This window comes from Chionomys nivalis, chromosome 2, assembly GCF_950005125.1.
Source record: "Chionomys nivalis chromosome 2, mChiNiv1.1, whole genome shotgun sequence".
Classification (NCBI taxonomy): Eukaryota; Metazoa; Chordata; class Mammalia; order Rodentia; family Cricetidae; genus Chionomys; species Chionomys nivalis.
Window position 1 is genome coordinate 85356808 of NC_080087.1, and position 16445 is coordinate 85373252.

Consider the following 16445-nt stretch of genomic DNA (forward strand, 5'->3'; position numbering starts at 1 on the left):
CCCGGCTTACGCCCAGCTCTTTTACCTAGGTGCTGCAAGGCAAGCAGTTGTCCCAGCCTGGAGGCAGCCCTTAGACGTGTAGAGTTGTTCATGCCTGTGACAGATACAAACCCACTAAGGCAGCCGGGCGGTGGTAGTGCACGCTTTTAATCACAGCACTTGGGAGGCAGAGGCAGGTGAATCTCTGTGAGTTCGAGACCAGCCTGGTCTACAAGAGCTAGTTCCAGGACAGGCTCCAAAACCACAGAGAAACCCTGTCTCGAAAAACCAAAAACAAAACAAAACAAAACAAAACAAAAACCCACTAAGGCAGCCAGAGAGATAACAAGTACACAGACACCATTTATTTGGTCCATAAGTACAGTATATTTGTTGTTTGAGTTTACAAAACATCAAATATAAATAACCTGAAACTGTAACAAATACACAAAAATTGGCTTCTTACACAGACATACCAGGCAGTACAAACTGAAAATTTGAGTAAATTAACATTGTTTTACATTAATATACACAGTGCCAGGTAACATTTAAAAAACAAGTTTCAATGCATAGCACTTGACACTTCTGTGAATCTTTCAGGTAAGAGTATGAAAATGGTTAGATCTAGGCTAAAAATAACTCTTCTCTAGCCAAAAATAAAGGCATAGTATTTATAACCAGGTCTCAGCATTCCTACCCCACAGTATTTTCCACTAGGAAATGATAGCTAAGGCTATTTACAGGGAAGGCAACATGCACGCGTTCTCTCAGCTCATCGCTAGTCCACCCAGCTTTGCGCAAAGGGTCTCGAACACTACTACTTCAGTACAGCAATACAGTCTCTAACGGTCTCAGCAAATGAATGCTTTCGTAGGGCGGAACCAAAGCCACTGCAGCCCTCTGCTTCCCTTCTGTAGCAAAGGACAAAACCTTTGGTTCCAACCAGATCAAGGGCCAGGAGTCTGCTCAGTCTAACTCTATGATGTCATCAATATCTTCTGTCTCCTCCAAGCGGGACCTCTTGGCACCAGCATCCTCAGTTTCTTCCAGTTTCCGCTTGCGCGCCCTCTCGTCCTTGCTGCCGTCAGCGCTATCTGAAGGGCCTTCTTCGTCTGAGTCAACTATGAGCACGTCATCTTGCTCTTGGGCTTATTTCAGAAAACAATGTGAAGAGTGGTGAAGTGTGGGAGATGTCAGCGGCTCACCAAGGCCTCACACAGACAGCTCACTGAATCCAGGCCACCCTCATCGGCCACCCCCAGGGAATGTGTTTGGTATAACAAGCATGTCTACTTTTAGGAAAAGGGTGTTACTGAGAGGGGAACCAACCCTGGGCAAAGTCCTATTTTTTTTCCAAGCAAAACAAAAAATTGTGACTAGCATGTTTCAAATTCATCATCATGCCTGCTGAGTCTCCACTGAGAAGGGGTGGGGGCACCCTAATAGAAGAAAGAGCAGCAACAGCAACAAGCCACTTACACCTGCCAGCGACTGCTCTGAGCTGTGCACAAACTCATCTAATCAGCCCTATAAAGAAGACAGCATTATTATCCTACTTCCAGAAAGGAAACCGAGGGACAGAGAGGGACTCCCTGTGGTCACAAAATGTGACCAGGCTTCAAACTCCGCGACCCCCATACTCGAATTCTTTAGCTCTATCCCCAAAGGGCAGGGTGTCTCCCATGTGCCAAAGCTAAAAACAGAACCACACCTTCCCTACATTTCATTCAAAACCCGGCACAGCAGAGGGTCAGGATTACAATGCTTTGGTTGGGTGGGTGGGGAGCGGGTCAGCCATGGTGGCCATGTTCTACAGCCTCCAAGTTCACCCCTTAATCCTCAGAGGACACTACAGCCAAAAGATGAGGGGTCAAAGAAATGGAAACAGGTAAAAAACTGTTAACCTTCAGTTTCCTGCACAAAAAGAAAGGAGGGGAGGTTAACGGTCCAATCAGAGAGCAGCACAGGGTTGGGTACCTGAAAAGGTACCAGGTGTTTGCAGCAGGACCCCTGGGATAGTCTGAGGTGGCCTGGGCTTAGGGACTCTGCCTCCTGGAAGCCACACCCAACCAGATAAATGATTGGAGACTTCCATATCAGACAGACAGTTGGCAGCTTAGACAGAACAGACCTTGAGCAGGAAGTGAACCCATAGCTTGCTGGGAGTCCAACAGGGGAGTCAGAAAACCACCTCTGCTCCTCTAAGACTATCCCCAGCCTTAAAGGGCTTCACGGCCCATAAAACTCAAAGCTCCATTATACAGTCAATTCCAGACCAATTCAGCGTTAGTATTTTACAAAGTCCACCAAAGTCCCAGCTTGTTTTAAGTCCTCTGGCTTGGAGGTGACTCACCTGTGGAGGTGGACGGCTGGGCACCATCGTCACTGCCATTGGTGATACTTTTGGCAGCATCTTCAGCTTGTTTGGGCCCCACTTTTTCTGGGGCATCACCAACAACTTCAAATTCGACATCCTTTCCTAGATCCTCACTGTAAGAGAACACAGGCTGTAAACCAGGGACCATGCCATGCTCACTCACATGGTAAAGGAGCAGACTCCCCCATCCTCAGAGTGCACCACACCCCAGAAGGCTTTAACTTTCACAATGCTCTCGAAAAAAGATCACAGAGCAAAGCTTTTCTGGTTCAAACTGTAAAGGCTGGTTTTATTTTGTGTCACTAACATAGAAAACTGAACAAGAGATCCTGCAGCCCTGCAACTGAGACATCCCTTTCCCAGATGCTACACCCAAAGAGCCTTCACTCCATTCGTGAGCTGATCCTGGTGTTCTGGGTCTCCCCTACCTTTATAGGCAACTCCCCACTTTCATACACGAGTTTCAAACTGTGCACGAGAATGTGTGTCAAGGTGAGCAGAGGACGCACATTTTCACAGGCGGTTCTGTTCTGAGACTTGAACACAAGTAAGAAAGACAGGCACAGGCTGTCGGACTATGCTTCTCCTTCACACTCCAGTTGCCCTGTCCTTTCCTGCTCTTTCCTTTCACAAGTAAACACAAGTCTGCCACCGCCACCCAGCTGGTGTCCCAATGAAGCCAGGGACAGCACAGCACTGACATTCAGCTTCAAGTCCATTACATAACTTATAGAATTTAATGTCCTGCCAGGCAGTGGTGGCGCACGCCTTTAATCTAGCACTCGGGAGGCAGAGGCAGGCGGATCTCTGTGAGTTCAAGGCCAGCCTCATCTATAAGAGCTAGTTTCAGGACAGGCTCCAAAGATACAGAGAAACCTTGTCTCGAAAAATTAAGAACAAAAAAAAAACAAAACTGGAGGGCTTATACGATGGCTGATCCTCAGACTTTTGACAACTTTTCTTAAAGGTAAATATGGTACCTGCAGTGTGGCTCAAGTTAAGGGTGCTTGCAGGCCTAAGTTCAGGTCCCAGGTCTCGCAAGTCTGCTGACCTCCACATGTGTGCCATGAGAAATATTCACTGAATAATTTAAGATTTTTTTTTTTATTTTTTTTGTTTTTCGAGACAGGGTTTCTCTGTGGTTTTTGGAGCCTGTCCTGGAACTAGCTCTTGTAGACCAGGCTGGTCTCGAACTCACAGAGATCCGCCTGCCTCTGCCTCCCGAGTGCTGGGATTAAAGGCGTGCGCCACCACCGCCCGGCTTAATTTAAGATTTTTAAAGAGTGCTGGGATTGCTGGTGGCACTCGCCTTTAATCCCAGCATTGGGAGGCAGAGGCAGGTGGATCTCTGTGAGTTCGAGGCCAGCCTGGTCTACAAAGGAAGTTCCAGGACAGGCTTCAAAACCACAGAGAAACCCTGTCTCGAAAAACAAAAAACAACAACAACAACAAAAAAAGAGTGCTGGGATTAAAGGTGTGTGCCACCACCACCCAGCCCCTCCAGTTTTTCATCCCAAAATGGTTTTGTTGTTTATCTCTCTTTCTGAGTCCTAGCGTTTTCCTGCAGGTACAGCCCTGTGCGGCTCTACTGAGCCTTCCTCTCGAGCACTCCTGTGCTTCATATACTCTAGCGTAACAGTTCCTACCTATGAAGAATGTTGATCAGTAAAGTGTAGTCCTGAAGGAAGTCATCTGCTTGAAGCCGGCTGCCATTTCTAATCCCAAAATCAGACAACTTCTTGGGGTTATTAGCTGGATGTGAACAGAACACAGATGCTTTAGTCATGACTTCACACGCAGGCAGGTAAGTTCTTAAAAAGCAAAATCCATTATGGTGAGACTGTGTCCCCGCAAAACTGGCACTCTCAAATCCTCACCCACAGAACCCAAGAAAGTAATCGCATTTGAAGAGACAGCTCTTTGTACTAGTGGCAACAGATTAAAAACAGGTTTTCACATGCATGTAACCCTAGCACTTGGAAGGTAGAGACAGGGGATCAAAAGGCCAAGGTTATTTGGGGGGCTAGCCTAGGCTACACAATAGTCTTACTCTAAATTAAATAGTAAGTAAGTAGGTGTCTATAGAAGCCTGGCCACCCATAGATCTGGTACGCACATCCCTGCAAGACAGACCATGTGAAGACAGGACAAGGAGGAGAGGAGAGGACTGAGGGCAAAGTGTTTGATGGTTAAGTAAGCGTTCCAGGCTGTGGTTCTTAGTCACAGAAAACTAACTGTGCTATTAGGCACTTAGGAATTCGGCCCCGAACATTCAACACCAAAAGCACTCCAAGAGGGGCAAACACGAAAGACCCACAGAAATCTCCCATTCAAAGCAAACCGATTTCCAACCTGGTCTACAAGAACTGGTTCCAAGGCAGGCTCCAAAGCCACAGTGAAACATTATCTCAAAAAACCAAAACCAGCGGGGTGGTGGTGGCGCATGCCTTTAATCCCAGCACTCGGGAGGCAGAGGCAGGCGGATCTCTGTGAGTTCAAGGCCAGCCTAGTCTACAAAGGGAGTTCCAGGACAGGCTCCAAAGCTACAGAGAAACCCTGTCTCGAAAAACAAAACAAAACAAACAAACAAAAAAAAACAAAACAAACAAAACCCCCCCCACCAAAAACAAAGCAAATTGATTTAAACTGGACTCCCCAAATGGCCAGCCAACATATGACCTCTGATTATATATGACCTAATACCTCAATCTCTCAACAAGCAAAACTACTACCAACAGGAATCCTGGTACTTCTTTTAATAATAATTTATTTACTTTTATTTTATGTGTGTTGGTGTTTTGTCTGCATGAGGGTATCAAATCTTGGAGTTACAGACAGTTGTGAGCTGTCATATGAGTGCTGGGAACTGAAACAGAGCCCTCTGAGCTATCTCTCCAGTGTCCTCCTGCCAACCCCCCATATATATATGGTCTTACTCTATAGACCAGGCTAGTCCCAAACTCAGAGATCCTACTGCCTCTACCTGAGTGCCAGGATTAAAGTGTGCGCACCCACGCCTGGTTTGCATTAGATTTACCAAATAGCTAAGAATGGCCTCGAACTTCTGATCCTCCTGCTTCCTCCCCCTACTTTGAGGACTGAGACAGGTGTGTGCCACCACACCCAGTTCATGAGGTTCATGCATGCTAAGAGAAGCTCTGCTAACTGACTATATTCCTGCTATAGTTCAGTGGAGGGGATGATGCAGGTGCAGCACTGTGTCTGATTCTGAAAGCTGGGGATGGGGTGGGAAAGACCCAGCTACCAAGACCTTGCCACTCTCCAGTGTGACCAAAAGCCTGAAGCTCATGCTCACCACCAACCTAGCCCTAGGGCCCACGATATAAACTGAGCGCACTTGGAAATGAACAGTGATATTACAACATGTAATTAGCCATTATCTGCGAACTGGAGGACCAATAAATCCCCAAGGCACATCAACGCCAGAAACCCTCCATATCTAAAGCTGTGGAAACAAAGAGCAGCCTGAGAAACCCCCACAAGTTCCACAGCTATGAGTGCAATAGCAAACACCACATGAGCCAGCTTGTCCCTCCTTCAGGCAGACGCCCAGGTGAGGAAGAGCAAGATTGGTACCTTCTGTTTCTCCCTCTTCCGAGGATATCAGGATTGTTCCTTTCCCATCTTCAATTTGGACATCTGGTGCCACCATAGCAAACTTCTCTTTCACTATCTGAAGGGGGGAAATTAAATATGAACTAATGCAGCTTATTAAAGACCTAACGAAACCCTATATTGCTTTTCTATACAGGTTTACCTCTTCACTGAAGAGGGTTCAAGTTATTCTTCAAAGCTTATTACGTAAGTATACGTGTGTGATACATATGTAAGAGTGATGGAGGAAGCTCATTGGTTAAAAAATAAACTGCTTGGCCCTCATAGGTTAGAACATAGGTGGGTGGAGTAAACAGAACAGAATGCTGGGAGGAAGAGGAAGTGAGCTGAGACGCCATGCCGCTGTGCTCCAGAGCAGATGCGATGAAGCTCCGACCCAGGATGGACGTAGGCTAGAATCTTCCTGGTAAGCGCACCTCAAGGTGCGACACACATGAATAGAAATGGGCCAGGCAGTATTTAAAAGAATACAGCTTGTGTGTCGTTATTTTGGGGCATGAGCTAGCCAGGCAGCCGGGAGCCGGGAGCTGGGTGGCAGGAACGCCAGCCCGCAGCTCCCACAACATAAGAGTGTACACACGAGTGCCACAGCATGCAGACCATACAAAAGCTTTGGGATTGGGTCTCTCCTTCCACCAAGAGATGGGGATGGCCCTAGGATCGTCAGGTTTGTCTGATTCACTAGGTCTCTCGGGCCACAGTTATCCTTTAATAAATTCTCTCTGCTCCTGACAGCAGGAAACCAAGAGTTGCCCACATCGCACATCTGCCCATGTGACGCTCTCCCAGAGAGGACCAGGAGATGCCCTCCTCTCTCTCCCTGCATACTAGGCTCAGGCAGAGCTTCTAACACATTTCCCCTCATTCTCCAAGTCAACCCTGTCATGGAAGGTGTTAGACAGGAAAATGTCTAATCAGATCCTCAGATAACCTTTCCTGTTCCAAACAGTGTCTCCCCTAAACTTCTAAGATGCAACTTAAGTGACAACATTGTTAAATCCTACCTACTCTCCACACCCAGAAGTCCTTTCAGCTGCACAGCACACAACACTGTCATAGGAAAGAGCACCTTACACACATCCTTCAAGACCAAGTGAGAAAGAGAACACACCAGCCTCAGCCAGGCATTGTGATGCAGTTTGTTCACCAACAAAACTAGGACAATTGAAGGATATTGCTGTTACAAATACCCACTGTCTGCCTCTGCCCAGCCAGGACCCATCCTCCAGTCAAGCACACCCACACCTTTCTAAGACGAGACACATATCCTGGAACCACTGGCGGAAGAGGCCAGAGGGAATCTGGATTGCAAAGCCATCAGAAATGGTGCTACTCGCTCTGCAGCCAGGGCTTCCAGGGGAGGATGAATTCCATCCTCGACTCAAAAAGAAGACAAAACTTGTCCTTGCACTTGCCTTATCCTGTAAGGTGAGGACAGTCACTGTGTGGACATTCAGCCGCACGGTCACCTCTGGCTTGCTGGCACAAACGTAACAGCTGCTGTTGGGAGGATCCAGGGCGCAGGGCACCAAGAGCTTCTTCCTTGGGTTTGGCTGCTTATTCAAAAAAATCTTCAGAGAAAAAACACAAGCAAGAAACAGAAACGCTGAGTTGCCATTTTACAGATGAATCTGGAATTGCCCTCATCCTACTGTGTAGCCCTGACTGTCCTGGAACACACTCTGTAGACCAGGCTGGCCTCGAATTAAAGAGATCCACCTGCCTCTGTCTCTCAGGTGCTGAGACTAAAGGCATTTTTTCATTTCTTATTATTTTATGTATATGGGCCTTCTGCCTACATACGCCTGTGCCCAACATGCATTTAGTACCCACAGAAGCCAGGTGGACGTCAGATCCTCTGGCAATGAAGTTACAGTTTTAAGATGTGATGTGGGTTCTGGGAATGGAACCTAGGTCCTCTGAAAGGGCAGCCAGTGCTCTTAATTGATGGGCCACCTCTCCCCTTTCTCCAGCCCATCTTCACTTTATGACTCTAGCTAGCACAGTGTCTAAGATCAATTAACTCTCAAGAATCACTATGGTTCCCCTAGTCCAGAGAAAAGTAAGGTCGTTATGCAGTATGGCCTCTGTCTGTAGCTTTTCCCCACAATGAACACTAGGCCTTGGTGAGAAGAGACTTACAGGCCCCGGGGCCACTCCAGGGGAGAAACAGGCGCAAGGCAATCAGTAGCAGTAACAAACAACTGAAGTTGCGGCTGTAGTGCACAGCAGAGCACATGCTGACTGTGCACAAAACCCAGCTTGAAGGCCAACATCCAGCAAAAGAAAGCCAGGATGACCTTTAACACTCAGGATAAACATTCTGGATCCACTTTGATATTTAAAAACTAAGCACAAACAATTGAAACAGTCATATTAAGTATGAACAAACTTAATAACGGTTGTAACTCAAGATAAAATCCACATGAAACATTCAGTTTTCTGTGAAAATTTTACCAAAAAAAATTTAGAAGTTAAAAACATAAAGGTTAAAACAAAACAACAAAAAACTGACTGGGTATGGTGGTGCACACCTTTAATTCCAGTACTCAGGAGGTGGAGGCAGGTGGATCTCTGCGAGTTTGAGATCAGCTTGGTCTACAGAGTGAGTTCCAAAACAGTCAGAGCTACACACAGACACCCTGTCTTGAAAAACCAAAAACAAACACAAAAATCACCACCACTACCACCACCAAAAAACTAAATAAAGCTGGGAGTGGGGAGGGTGCACCTGCTCTTAGGAGCCCATTCAAGCCACCCTCAACTACATATGAACTCAAGGTCAGCCTGGTCTACACCAGACAATCCCCAGCACATTTAATGTGTTTCTTATAAAATAACTCTTAAAAGGAAATTAAATAGCTCCTTAAATCTACAACTCAGGAGGCAGCAAGTGGATCCCAGTGAGTTCAAGTCCTGCCTGGCTCATTAGCAAGTTCCTGATCAGTTTGGGCAGCATAGTGAGGCAATATCTCAAAAAAAAAACAAAACTAAACAAAATTACTTACAGTTCTACACTGGTCTATTTTTCCAGATAAAATCTTCAACCCTTCTAACACTATCAAGCCGGCAATCACTGCATTAGTGGTAGCGATCGCAGGAATGATGTTCCCCGCCATTGCTGGAAGACAGAAAGACACGGACAAACACATTTAGCTGTCAAAACAGAAAACTCTGCATGGGTTTGTTGATGATACAACGGAAGCACAAACAACTTACATTTTATATCAAATCTGCTCTTCATATTCATGCTGAAAATGTGCATTCTGAGGTTTGCAGCGGAAGTGACAAAATCCATTGCCGAGGGGTCATCCTGCCAGCAACACAAATGACAAGGCCCGGTCCAATCAAAGTCATTTCACTATCATTCATTACCTTCAAAACAGTCACATTTGGCCACACAGCAGGAACAAAGAGTGACTGAACCAGAGGATGGATAGGGGAGGCCACCCAGTAAGTAGCATAAAGGCTGACAGGGTAGGCGAAAGAGGCTCATCTGGTTCTCTGGTCCAGGAAGACAGTCTGCTAAGAACACTAAGAACCACCACCATGCTTGCTAGAAAAGCGATCCTGCTTAAACAAATGCACTGAACTGGAAGGATGGTCCAGTGGTTGGTTAAGAGAACCTACGCCCTTACAGAGGACCAGAGTTCAGTTCCCAGCATTCATGTGGTGGTCACATCTGTAACTAGTTCCAGGAGATTCAGTACTGTCTTATGACCACTGCAGGCATCACACACACACAGTGCACAGACTCATGTGCAAGCAAACACAACAATTATAAGCATGAAATGAAAAATAAATATACCTTTAAAAAAAAACAAAACCAGGCTAAATAGATGGCTCAGCAGTTAAAAGCACTGGTTGCTCTTCCAGAAGACCTAGGATTTCTCACTACCCATATGGTAGCTCATAACTGTAACTTTAGTTCCAAGGGATGATACCCTCACAGAGTATATATAGGCACATCAAATAAACAAACAAAACCAAATGAGAACATGTGTACAGCTAAAGATCAATTCCCCTTTTCACCGAAGGAAGCCCTTTCTGGACCCATTAGTAGTGAGGCTGCTAGACATGCAGAGAATCTACACAAGGACAACCTGTTCAGCCTTGCTCAGTCTCCATCCCACCAGCAAGGTCTTTCCCAGATGTGGCTGTTGAACTCTTTAATATGTAAAACCAGAACTGAACAGACACCCTGTGTGCAGTTTTTGAGAACAGGGTTTCTCTTTGTAGCTCTGTCCTGTATTTTCCTGTATTCCCTGTCCCGGAACTCAGTAGACCTGGAGAACTTTGCCTGACTAGACCTCATGAGTGCTGGGATTAAAGGCAACACCAACATGCCCACCTTAGAGCCTTAGGGCCATTTTCCCTCCAGTAAAGATGAAAAGCCCAGGGGTGACTGCTGCTGTGTATACAACACATGCTCTCAAGTGAAACAAAGGCTGAAACGCTTGGGCGCAGCTCATCCATGTACCCAGTTCAACCCCAAATGCAAATGCTACTCCTGGACCTGAGGGTCTCTAGATTATTTTTATTTTGAGACAGGGTCTCACTACATATCCCTGTTTGTTATGGAATTTACTACATAGATCAGGCTGGCCTCAAATTCAGAGATTCACCTACCTCTGCCTCCCAAGCACTGGGACTAAAGGAATGAGCTGTCTACTTCTACTTCTGTTAAGTTCCTGAGTAAGACGTAGCTGTCTCGCTCTATAAAATGCCTGGATTCAGCCGGGCGGTGGTGATGCACACCTTTAATCCCAGCACTCAGGAGGCAAAGGCAGGTGGATATTTCAGTTTGAGGCCAGCCTGGTCTACAAAGGGAGTTCCAGGACAGGCTCCAAAGCTATAGAGAAACCCTATCTCGAAAAACAAAAAAAACAAAACAACAACAACAACAACAAAAAAAGCCTGGATTCTTTCTTTCTTTTCTGTTATTTTTAAAACAGGGTTTGTCAGCCCTGGCTGTCCTGGAACCTGCTGCTTCACCCCACTATACTGGAATTAAAGGTGTGCACCACCATGCCCAGTTAGATGCCTTTATAACAAATGGTATGTGGAGCTACAGAGATGCTCAGTGGTTTGGAGCACTGGCTGGTTTCTAGGACCTGAGTTCAGTTCCAAGCCAGCATCTACACAATGGCTAACAACTACTGGAATTCCAGTTCCAGGGGGTTCACTCAACTCTTCAGGCCTATGTGGGCACCAGGCACACATGTCTTGCACATGCACACATACAGGCAAAACAATCTCTCAGGCTGGAGAGACAGCTCAGTAGTTTAGAACATTGACTGCTCTTCCAGAGGTCCTGAGTTCAATTCCCAGGACCTACACGGTGGCTCACAATTGTCTGTAATGTGATCTGGTGCCCTCTTCTGGTGTGCACAAAGACAGAGCACTCATATACATAAAGTACATCAATTAAAAACCCCAAACCACCCAGTCTCTCAGGGACTGGCTCTGACACCACAAGGGCAGCAGTACTTAGGCTCAGGGCCATGAGCTCCTTATTTGGCCCCAACGAAGAAACAGAAACTTTCCAAATCACTAGAATAACAGCAAAGAAAATATTTCAAAACCTACCATTTATATCACACAAACCAAGAGACTAATGTTTATAAGAATTTCAAAAACTTAAACCCACTAGCTTTGTTTTACATATCTGATTCAACCAAACTTTCAAAGTTTATGCATACAAAGTTATCTGAGGATTCTAAAATTGGCCAATCATTTCTCTTTACTTTGAGACCCATAGCAAATCTTTCTTTTCCTTCCCATGCTGGGGACGAACCCCAGGGCCCCATGCATGCCAGGCAAGTAAGCACCCCTGGAAAGAGCCAGAGATACATCTCAGGTCTCCCATTAAAACTGTCAGTACTGAAATAAACTTTGTCACATAATCAATTTTACCTGCAATTCAAATGCCAATTAAACACAGTGAACTTATTTCAACTTTAAGAACAGCTGCATCAGCCGGGCGTGGTGGTGCACGCCTTTAATCCCAGCACTTGGGAGGCAGAGGCAGGCGGATCTCTGTGAGTTCGAGACCAGCCTGGTCTACAAGAGCTAGTTCCAGGACAGGCTCCAAAACCACAGAGAAACCCTGTCTCGAAAAACAAAACAAAACAAAACAAAAACAAGAACAGCTGCATCTTCCTGGGGATGCAGCTTGGTCTGTTGAGCAGCCCCACTAGCCTCACATAACTAGGTAAAGTGGTCCTGCATCCACGAGGGGAGGCAGCAAGGTCAGGAGGTCAAGGTCACCCCCAACAACAGAAGGAGTTTGAGGCTAGCTTGCACTACAGACCCTGTTTCAGATACAACAGAACCAGGCTCACTCTACAGCCTAGGATGGCCTCAAACATGGTGATCTAGCTCAGTCTCCCAAGTGCTGGGACTGTAGGTGTCGGCCTCACCTGGCTTTTCTCTCCGAGTTCTGAAACTCTGTGCACTTCAACAGAAAGGCAACCTCAGAGATGAGAGAGAGGTAGCACATGCTTTTAACTGCTAAGGCCTGAGCCACACAGTACACTTACCAAGCATGGACAAGGGCCTAGGCTTAGTACCTGGGGGAAGTGTATAGGCAACTTTTACTATTTTTAAGGTCAAATCAAGCAGATGAGCTGTTGCCTCCAAAAGCAGAGGCCTTCAGCCCTGTTTTCTAACTCTAACACCCTACCAAAACAAATCACTTTCTACTCAATATAAGCCATGAGTGTTGTTACCAAAACAAATTTTTTGATACTTGACCTTATCCATATGCATAGAAAATTCATATTCTAACATAACAACTAGAGATGAAAACATTCAAACAAAGTAAGTAATATCCCAAGTTGTTAGCCTTACTTACAACACAGGAACAGTGTAAGTGAAGTACATAAGTGACAGACACATTTCCAAACAAACCTGATCCTGATCCTACATGAGCTCAGCCCCGTCCCCCTTTTCTGCTAAGTGGACTCTCAGGGTCTCAATGCTCTTTGAAAGCAGACCTTGGGCCGGGTGTTGGTAGCGCACGCCTTTAATCTCAGCACTCGGGAGGCAGAAGCAGGCGGATCTCTGTGAGTTCGAGACCAGCCTGGTCTACAAGAGCTAGTTCCAGGACAGGCTCCAAAAAACCACAGAGAAACCCTGTCTTGAACCCCCCCCAAAAGAAAGAAAGAAAGGAAGGACGGAAGGAAGGAAGGACGGACGGACGGACGGACGGACGGACGGAAGGAAGGAAGGAAGGAAGGAAGGAAGGAAGGAAGGAAGAAAACAGACCTTATCCCACATGAGCTCAGCTCCGTCCCCCTTCTCTGCCAAGTGCATCCTCAGGGTCTCGACGCTCTTTGAAAACAGGCTTGCATAACTCTTTACATCCAGAACCTGCTGGTCTTTCAAACCCAATTGGGGTTCGTTTTGTTGATCAGATGCATTGGCTTCTCCTAAAAATGAGTAAGAATATTAAACACCTACCTCTACCTTGGTCTATTCAACAGATTCAACTGTTGGCCATTAAGATGTCACAAACAATTAAATAAATAAATTCCATTTGATAGCTATCACTACAAGTATGTGTGCAAGAAAACTGCTGAAGCTGTGGGCTGTTTAAGACCATGTCAGGCTCTCACGGAATTTTTGGAACATTCAATAATGTCAGGGCTGGGGAAAACTGGCTGCTCTTCCAGAGGACCCAACACCCTCTCTGGCCTTGGTGGGAACCTACACTCATATGCACATACCCATACAGTTGAAAAGCAATATAAAAAAAAAAAAAAGATGAGTATCATATCGTGCCCAGCACAGCCGACACTCTTGTCAGTCAAGCTGGCAGTCCTGCTTCCACTGGCCCAGCGTTACACAAGGCCACTGGTGCTATGTGTCACTCCAGGGACTTTTTAAGTTCAATCATGCTGTACGCTGCAACATAGTTCAGAGAAGGAAACATAGTATGCTACTGAGAAGGAAGAAGTTAGTACAACTGTTTTATTTCCTTGACTATAAATTTTAATAATGTATTTCTATATTAAATCTTTAAGAAATAACTCAAGAGTACAAAGACAATTTTTACATATATTCACCACACTTTTGGGAATAACGAACCCACAACTTCCTAATCATTAACAATTTAAAAAAAAGAGAGAGAGAAAAAACTAGCTCCCGCTCTTGGGAGTGGTGTGTCTAGTGATTTCTCTTTATAATCAGTCCAATCACTCAAATGCACAAATACGCATTCCCATAGTATGTAAAGGACTAGCTGGACTCTTCGCCCCCTACCCCCACCCCAGACAGGATCTCTCTATATAACAGCCCTGGCTGTCCTGGAATTCGCTCTGTATACCAGGCTGGCCTCGAACTCAGAGATCTGCCTGCCTCTGCCTCCCAAGTGCTGGGGTTAAGGCTGCACCACCACCAGTGACCGGCTGCATTGTTTACCTTGACTCTGCACTTCAGCCCAGTCCAGGGGAACTGGAGGTTTCCTCTTGCGCCAGAGTTTGTCCATTGTCAGCAGATATCTAATATCATCTTTAAAAAGCTGAAACAAACAAATCCCATGAATCACACAGAGCCCAACTTCATTAAACACAGATCAAATTGTGCTGATTTACTTACTATAATTATACCATAAAAGCAAGTTTAAAGGCATGGCACAGGGAGGCAGAGGAACAATTTTCAGCACCACAGTTCAAATATTTGGAGAATTCAGGGCAATGGTACTGTCAGCTCTACGGATCACCCAGACTGTCCTACCTACCTCCCAAGCAGTCCCACAAAATCAATCTGAAACACTAACAACACAAACTGAAGGGTTCAACAAACACACCAGCACCCTATCTGGAAAAACAAACAACAAAAACAAAACACACCGGCTCTGTTTCCATGCAATCCAGCTAAATACTGTTTTTAAAATAATACACTTAGGGCTGGAGAGATGGCTCAGCGGTTAAGAGCATTGCCTGCTCTTCCAAAGGTCCTGAGTTCAATTCCCAGCAACCACATGGTGGCTCACAACCATCTGTAATGAGATCTAGTGCCCTCTTCTGGCCTGCAGTCATACACACAGACAGAATATTGTATACATAATAAATAAATATTTTTTAAAAAAATAATAATACACTTAGAGGTTTTGTGCTCCATCTCTGCCCCTTTCATTTTGGGGATTGGGGTTAATAAACATCTTAAAGTTATAGAGTTAAGAAATTCTGGGGTGGTTTGAGCTCCCAGGTGGTGGTGGTACACACCTTTAGTTCCAGCACTCTGGAAGCAGAGGCAGTTTGATGTCAGCCTTGTCTACAGAGTGAGTTCCAGGACAGCCAGAGCCATACAGATAAAACCCTGTCTAGAACCTTCATCTTCTATGCCCCACTAAAAAAACAAAACCAAATCAAAAACTCACTGTTTCACAAAGCTGAGCTTTGGTGCTATCAATACTCTAGTTTGGTCAGTTTCCTATTTGTGGCAAACTGATGTTTGTTTGTGTCTCTCCCAGAAGAGTATCACATAACCCCACAAGGTAGAAGGACAAAACTCCACAAGGTTGCCCTCTGACCTCTACATAAGCACCATGGCATGTGTGCCCTTCTAAATTAAAATGAAAATTAATAATAATAATAATAAAAGTAAATCTAGCTGAAATACTGTTGAGTGATAGTCTTGCTGATCAAGCGCAGAAGCCCTGGGGGCTGCAGAAATGGTTCACGGTAAGAGCTCTCGCTGGATTTTCAGAGGATAGGGCTCAGTTCCCAGCATCCACATGGTGGTTCACTAACATCCTGAGTGTAGTTCTCTTGGATCAGACCCCCAACTTGAGGCAGCACCAGCATACACATGGTACACATATACACATGCAGGCAAACCATTCATACACATAAAATAAGTTTTAAAAGAGAGGAAGCAGGAAGCCCAATTAGACCAGAAGAATGAGGAAGAAGAGAGCGAGACTGACCTTGGTAAAAAGTTTAACTGGATCATACCCAGTTGACTTAGCCCATTCCTTAGTGGAAACACGTTTAATGTCTCCATCTTCATTGGAAGCCCTGGCTCTGGCTTCAGCTTCTGTCGGCTCCCCTACAAAACAAGCATTGTATCTCAATGTACAATTACGTTCTCACCTAAGGGAGAGAATCACTCAGTGGAAGGCAGCTGTATGGAACACATTCAGAGTTCCAGGACAGCAACGTGAGTACTAGTGTATTTTTGTGCCTCAGTGAGATTTTTTGCTGTTGTTGTCTTCTTTAAAGGCATTCACCACCACTGGCCTGCTTTCTGAGTTTTTTGGTTTTTTTTTTAGATTGTATTTTATATGCACAGGTAGTTTGACCTATATTGTCTGTAAACCAAGTGGCTGACTTGTGCCCTTGGAAGTCCGAAGAGATATGAGATCCCTTGGAACGGGAGTTTCAGAGAATGTAAACCAACACACGAGTGCCAGGTCCTCTGGAAGAGCAGTCAGTACTCTGATCCC

General features: G+C 45.5%; 1 protein-coding gene across 1 annotated transcript in view; it reads right to left on the reverse strand.

Moving 5' to 3' along the window:
* Positions 1 to 329: 329 nt before the first annotated feature.
* Positions 330 to 16445, reverse strand: part of Uba2 (ubiquitin like modifier activating enzyme 2) — a 30563-nt gene continuing 14447 nt past the window's right edge. Inside the window, exons 8-17 of the mRNA XM_057762596.1 lie at positions 15927 to 16048; positions 14417 to 14516; positions 13262 to 13425; positions 9212 to 9305; positions 9001 to 9113; positions 7408 to 7563; positions 5954 to 6050; positions 4003 to 4108; positions 2333 to 2469; positions 330 to 1127 (exon numbers count right to left, since the gene is read on the reverse strand). Of these exons, the coding sequence (XP_057618579.1) occupies positions 946 to 1127; positions 2333 to 2469; positions 4003 to 4108; positions 5954 to 6050; positions 7408 to 7563; positions 9001 to 9113; positions 9212 to 9305; positions 13262 to 13425; positions 14417 to 14516; positions 15927 to 16048 (1271 nt within the window). The 3' untranslated portion in view covers positions 330 to 945. The remainder of the gene's footprint in view (positions 1128 to 2332; positions 2470 to 4002; positions 4109 to 5953; positions 6051 to 7407; positions 7564 to 9000; positions 9114 to 9211; positions 9306 to 13261; positions 13426 to 14416; positions 14517 to 15926; positions 16049 to 16445) is intronic.